Source organism: Bombus flavifrons, unplaced genomic scaffold (assembly GCF_040668555.2).
Source record: "Bombus flavifrons isolate JBK064 unplaced genomic scaffold, iyBomFlav1_principal scaffold0026, whole genome shotgun sequence".
Taxonomy (NCBI): Eukaryota; Metazoa; Arthropoda; class Insecta; order Hymenoptera; family Apidae; genus Bombus; species Bombus flavifrons.
The window spans coordinates 186,780-194,026 of NW_027184771.1; the positions used below are offsets into that span (position 1 = coordinate 186,780).

A 7,247-nucleotide genomic window follows, 5' to 3' on the forward strand; every position below is an offset into this window, starting at 1 on the left:
TTCTGTCTTAAGTATTCAATTAAACGTTTCTCCGTTTCCATTGGAGATATGTCGAAATTTCGATGCGCGCTCTACTCCACACTTGCTGCCCAATACAGCGCTCCTGCTCCTGTTCACATTATGTCAACGCTGGTCCTTGTCAAATCCCTTGTAGTTGCAGCTTTGCATATTCAGGTTTAAGTATTCAATTGAACGTATCTCCGCTGCTATTGGTGATATGTCCGCAATTTGATGCGCGTTGTACCCCACATCTGCTGCTAAATACAGCGCACATAGTTCGGTTTGCGGTATGTCAACTCTGGGACCTGTCATATACAGCGTTATTGCAGTTATGAGATTCTGCCTGAAATATTCAATTGAACGCATCTCAGTTTCTATGCCAGATACCTCGACAATTCGACGCACGTTATACTCCTTATTTGGAGTATACTTACTCTCCAGTAGACTGTGGTCAGCCGGAGTCACGGACAGACAGGTTGCCGTCATCTGCTCCGGAATTTCGATGAATGGTACTGGGTTCCACGTCGGCTAGTATTCTTCAGGATGTTGGAGCCATTTCGGTCCATGTTGCCAAATGGTTGGTCGCAGGAAGTCTTCGGGTGATTGGCCTCGAGATATGAGATCTGCAGGGTTGTAGGTAGTGGGAATGTGACGCCAATCTGAGATGTGAGTCTTCTGTTGAATTTCTGTCACTCGATTAGCGACAAAGGTTTTCAGCGTATGGGGTGATGTATTAATCCAATGAAGAACGGTTGTAGAGTCAGTCCAATAAACGGTCCTAGAAATGTTGCTTGGTAAGGCTTGAAGGACTGTAGTGGCCAGTGCTGTGAGAAGAAGTGCTCCACTCAGTTCCAGCCTTGGAATGGATTGTGACTTGAGCGGAGCCACCTTTGACTTTGCAGTGAGGAGTCGTGTCCAGACATGACCATCCGGAATGATGGTGCGAAGGTAAACGCATGCCCCATACGCCCTTTCGGTTTCATCACAGAACCCGTGTAACTCAATTTCCGCTGCAGCCTTGATTATGGTTTTACGTGGAAACCTTACGTTGTTTAACAATCGTAGCTGTGCATAGTATTTGCTCCATTCTGTATGTAAGTCGGCCGGTAGGGATTCGTCCCAATCAATTTTTAATGTCCAAAGTCTTTGGAGCAGCATCTTAGCATCGATCACTGGTGCCAGTAATCCAAGAAGGTCGTAGATCTTGGCGATTTCGGAGCTGATTGTTCTTTTCGTGATTCGAGAGGCGGTAGGGTTGATTTTGACGGAATACAGGATCGAATCGTCAAAGGAATTCCAAACAACACCCAGAGTTTTGAAGGTTTGCGATTCGCCTAGTAGCAGCTTATCGTTTATGTCTTGCTCGGAAAGTTCTCGTAGCAGTTTCCGATCGTTCGATGCCCATTTTCGAATGTTTAAACCGGCTAGTTTAAGCAATTCAGTGAGCTCCGTTCTCAATGATCGTGCCTCGCCCTTTGTATCAACTCATGTGAGAACATCGTCGACGTAGAAGTCTCGCTGTAAGACCATCGCCGCTCGGGGGTACCGATGTCCCTCGTCGTCCGCCAGTTGTTTGAGGCACCGAATAGCTAGATAAGGGGCCGCTGACAGCCCGTCACTGAATGTCACTGTGTTAAGTTGATAGGTGTCAACTTCTCCATCAGAGTTGCGCCACAAAATTTGTTGAAATTTCCGATCCTCTGGACGCACAAGAAATTGTCGGTACATTTTTTCTACATCTCCTATAATGACGTATTGATGAGAGCGAAATCTTAGAAGAATGGTAAATAAGTCATCTTGTAATTTCGGTTCCGTATGAAGTACGTCGTTTAATGAAACTACGGCGGTGGTTGGTGCCGATCCGTCAAACACAACTCGGAGTTTTGTAGTTTGACTGGACTCTTTGATCACGCCGTGATGTGGCAGAAAATATCCATCGTCCGTGCAGTGGTCCGTGGTAATCTTGGTCATGTGTCCTAATTCTAAGTATTCTTGTATTACGGCGTGATAGTCGGCTTCGAATTGCTTGTCCCGTTGGAACCGACGGGAGAGGGATGTAAGTCGCTTCATCGCCATGGCTCTAGAGGATCCAAGCGAAGGAGTTGTTTCGTTAAATGAGAGAGCGACAATGTATCGCCCTTCGTTGTTGCGCTGAACGTGGTTTCGGAAGTGTTCCTCGCACTGTCGTTCCGCTTCCGAAATGTATACAGTGGGCGGTCCTTCGTCGATTTCCCAAAAACGGGCGAGGTCCGCCTGTAAAGCCGTCGTGAAGGCGTGAAATGCGTATGCTGGTGATTGCGAGGTTGGGCTCCCCCCGATGACCCATCCGAATCGCGTTTTTTGCAGACGCAAATCGGGTCCGTTTGCTTGACTGATATCAAGTTGGCTGTCACAGAGTGATGCTAGTATTGGTCCGGCGCTCAACAATATTTCGATCGGAGCGGGTCTATGGAATCTTGGATCGGCTAGTTGGAGATTCCGAGGTATCTGTATCGTTGAGCGATCTACGGGTTGATCTGGGATCCAAGACGATATTGTCGGTATGATTAGGAACGTCAAGGTGCGTTCGTATGTGCCGTCAATGGAAGAGATCGTGGCCGTGATGTAGCGTTTCGAGGTCGTCGATAACGTGTTGAGTGTTCCGATTGGGACCGAACATTTCCGTTGATTGAGTTTTAACGAATTGGCGAGTTTTTCGGTGATAAAGTTCATGCTAGAGCCGGTGTCTAGCAGAGCCCTTCAACGTAATGGTTGAATTTTATTGTTTAAGATGTTGACCTGCGCTGTGACTAATAAATCGTGCTGTAGTGGTTCAGAAGGAAGCGAGGTCAATGAGTCTGTTTTCTGTGGTTCGGTCCCTAATAAAGTCGTCTGATGACGTCATTGCTTTCCTTGTCGTTTAGGACTGGACGATATATTTAATCCCGATGCCGTCGTTCGCGATAACCGAGATTCGCGTTTCGGAAATGTTCGCGGAGACGTTCGGGGAGACGTAGATGCGCGTCTCGAACAATGTGACGAACGCGGGGTCGGTGAACTGGGCGAAGATCGACCGTTGGATGATCGGCTGCTCGACGATCAACCGCTCGACGATCAACCGCTCGACGATCAACCGCTCGACGATCAATCGCTCGACGATCAACCGCTAGACGATCGACCGCTCGACGATCGACCGCTCGACGATCGACCGCTCGACGATCGACCGCTCGATGTTCGGTTTACACGTGTTCGTAATTTGCGATGATCATGGTCTTGATGCAGATATGTATGGTGTCGCTGTCTGCAGATGCGACATGAACCGGCGGAATATTGAGTAAGGGTGTGACCCTTGCCTAGACAATTGGTACAGAGCGACGTCCTTTTGGCGGTTTCAAGGCGTTCCTTGGGCGACTTCGCTTTGAAGATCTCACAATTCCATATTTCATGTTGTCCTTGGCAATTCGGACACACCAACGGCTTATGTGTAATTGTGAATGCGTGACTTCGCGGGGCGTTCGGTCGCTAACGGTTATGTTGATCGAACGCCCTTTTTATCACGGTTGATGCTGAACTTGTTCTATCGCCGTTTTCAGAAAGTCTACCAGTGCGTGTATGACGGCATTTTCTTGTCCGGCAATTTGCGTCGCCATTTACGTATGATGGCTGAGGGTAGCTTCGATGTAAATAGTTTGAGAAGAACGACGTTTGGTGTGACTGGTTCACCGAGTTTCTCTAAAGCTTGGAGGTTTACCTTGACCGTCTCGAGAAAATCATCTATGGCTTCGGGTGTCTCTTTAGATATTCTCGGATAGTCGAAAATCAAGTCCTAGTGGCGCATGCAGACTTGACGGTGGCAGTCGAATCTTTCTTTAATAACGTCAATAGCGATTGAATAATTTAACTCTGTGATGTCTAACGATTGTATACTTTGCGCGACCTTTCCGGTCAGGGAGGATCGGAGATATGGAAACTTTTGCACGGGTGTAAGTCGCTCGTTTCGATCTATGATGGACAAGAAGGAGTCGTAAAATGAATGCCAATTCTCGACTGTACCGTCAAAAATCAGCACATGAATCTCCGGTAGTTTAATTGATGTCGGCTCGGCGACATTAGATGACTCGCAGCTTGGCGATTTCGACGGCGATGCTGATGTATCAACCATGAGAGTGTGTATTCGTACTATCAGATCGTAATATGTGCTTGTTAATTCAGAAACGCTCGCATCGTCTTCCTCGCCTAAATCTTCTAATTCTTCTTGTAATAATCGGTATTGTTTCCACGTATCGTCGAGTAGTGTCGTATAGGCCGTTAAATAGGCCTTATTCGGTTGGCTAGATTGTTCGTATTCATCGAGTCGTTTCGATAGAGTGGTAAATTGGCCGATTTGAAAGCCTCGTCGCCGATGCAAGGAGGTAATTTGGTCTGTGTTCTCCATTGGCATAGCCGATTGTGAAGACAATGCAATGAACGAGCTTACCTTGTGGTTGTGAGTTTAAATGTTACCCGTCACCGTGTGTGTCTCGTTTGACGTGTAAGACGTGTTCTTGCGGAAGTTGACCCTCTAGTTGTTGGCGTGGGGCTGCGTGGTTGCGCTCTTCAAGCACCGGGTTATGCCTCTTCAAAACTGATGGTTCCTGGCGTTACTGACTTCGCTGGAGTGGTAACGCTTTTGCTGCTGGTTTTGTTGGATTCACGTCGCACTGTATGGTAGTGGATGTCACTGGCGTGCACTTTTCACAGACACGGAATCCGGCTCGAAGGACCAAAATGTTCGATCACTCGCGGAGAGACGCGATCGTGAGGAAGCACGTCAATGGGAGTCGTAAATTCCCGTTACGATTAGCTAGTGGGAGTCCCCATACGCGAGAAACAAACTGGTGGGCAACAAACTTTAGGAAACAATGCAGTGAAAGAACATCTGCCCGGCTCGAAGGGCTTCGACCAAGAAACTGCCGAGACCCACGGAGTGCACCCGAGAACACTGAGGGCACGCAGCAAGGACGAGCGGACACCCGGCCACCATCCCGTCCGCGGTGTGTGGCCCGGTCCAGGTAGAGCGCCGCCCGACTCAACAAATACAATATTTTTCAAGTATCTGGAAAATAGCTGAATTGATAATGATACCCAAGCCAGGCATGGACCCCAACAACCAGTGTTTGTTTCTCTTAGAGACCAATCTCGCTTCTTGCAGTAATAGCAAAAATCATGGAGAGAAAATGGTCTATGATCGTTTAGAATGTATCATAGAAGATAGAAAACTAATGCCAGATCATCAATATGGATTCAGGAATAAACATGCAACCATTGAACAAATGCACAGAATCTACTTTCCTCATATTTGTAGAACTGAACTTTCACAGTTAAAGTTAAGGATATACACTCATAAATTAATTAAATGTTGTACACAGCATATATAGCCGATATTCCAACACACACTAACAGTAAAGTATTTACATTTTTCGATGACAATGTGTTGTTAACTACGCATTCAGACTTAGAAATAGCAAGTGGTGCACTTCAGGAGCACATTAATAAAATAGAAAAATGATTCATTAACAAAAAAATCAAAGTAAATCCAGGAAAATGCAACCATATCGTTTTTACACTTTGCAGATACAGAGCGCCAACTCACCTCACCTTACTAAATGAAATGATTGTTTCACAATCTAATCAAGTAAATAGCTCGGTTTACGTTTAGACTCAAAACTTTCATGGAAACATCATATAAAAGCAACAATGGCGCATATAAGAATCAAACGGCGAGAAGTGTACTGGTTAACCAGTGGCACATCTAACCTCACTATAGGTAATAAATTAAGGATGTATAAGGCAATAAAAAAGTCTATATGGACATATGGGATAGCATTCTGGGGAACAGCAGCTAAAAGCTACATATCGAAGATGGAATAAGCGATTATTCTTAGAACGGTTGTAAACTCCCCGTGGTTGTTTAGAAACGAATAAATTCAGAAAGGCCTCAAAGTTCCAACAGTGAGGTAGAAAATACGCAATTATGCAAGGAGATACAGCAATAGAATCGGAATGCATTCGAATCAAATAGCGATAAAAGTTTACGAAGCCCATACTACTACAAGGTTAAAGAGGAAGCACATGACCTAATCTCAGTATAAATGATTAGTACATACCGCCGCTACAAAGGTGTACAAATATTCATCTATAGATTGTCAGCCTGCAATGGTTTTGGATGGAGGTGACTATCCACATGCTACAAACTCCAGTGGCTGCAATAATCTACCAAATGTTCCCACAAACAATTTGCAAAGAAAAAATATGAAGAATAAAAGAGAATGGTTACATTGTAGTTACATTGTAGAGTTAGTATAGGTAATTAAGTATAGGAAATTAAGTAATTTTTGTAGATATTGTTAGACCTTTTTAATTTTCACTTTTTTAAACTTTTTTATTTTTGATTCGTTTTATTTGTTATTTAATGTCCATACAAATGTAGCAATTATTGTTGAGCGAGTTGTATTGTGTGTATTGTGTGCAGTACGTGTTAATGCGTGTGTAATGCACTTACTGCGTATTGTGTATATTGTGGTCGTAGTGTACATCATTATCTTTTCGTAGTCTATTGTACAATGTCATACTTTTGACACACTTGCCGATATCCACTTGCGTTACGTGAAAAATCTCCGAATAGAATAGGGTACAAAGAACAAGTATATTACGTAGGATCAACCAAAATTTATTAGATGTAAGTACATTAAAACCTGTGAAATCCGACTATTCAACAAGATGATTCAGACTTTGGGTATAGAACATCGCAGCGTGTTTAGCTAAAATCCTGCGCTAAACATGGGTTATGCTGCAGAAGAAGATACCAACAACCATATGGATAGCATTGAAGAAAGAAAAGCTACACCCGTACAGTTTTCGAAAAGTTCAAGAATTGAGTGCGGAAGATTTCCCGAGAAGAGAGAATTTTACAGATGGATGTCTCGCAAAATTTAGTGGAACTGTAATTTTCCTGCGAAAATATTATTTACAGACAAGGGCTCATTCAGTAAATATGGAACGGTGGATATGCATAATGAACATTTCTCGGCAAGTGAAAATCCAGACGTGTTAAGAATCAAATCCCCAAACGTAATTTCTAGCAAATACTCAAATAGGAATTTTAAATGATAGAATCGTTGGTCCAGTTATTTTATTTTCCAAACTCTTCAAAAAATTTAAAACAAAGGAATATAATTTCCCGAGACAGTAACGCAGATGACAGCTATGGAAGCTGTCTTCTTTTGTCG

At 44.1% G+C, this 7,247-nt stretch overlaps 1 protein-coding gene across 1 annotated transcript; it reads right to left on the reverse strand.

Moving 5' to 3' along the window:
* Positions 1-528: 528 nt before the first annotated feature.
* LOC138189363 (uncharacterized) lies at positions 529-4,414 on the reverse strand. Its single transcript, XM_069131425.1, has 3 exons — positions 4,033-4,414; positions 1,528-2,516; positions 529-1,473 (listed from the first exon to the last, which is right to left on the reverse strand). The coding sequence occupies exons 1-3, from the start codon at positions 4,412-4,414 to the stop codon at positions 529-531; spliced, it is 2,316 nt and encodes a 771-aa protein (XP_068987526.1).
* Positions 4,415-7,247: the final 2,833 nt, after the last annotated feature.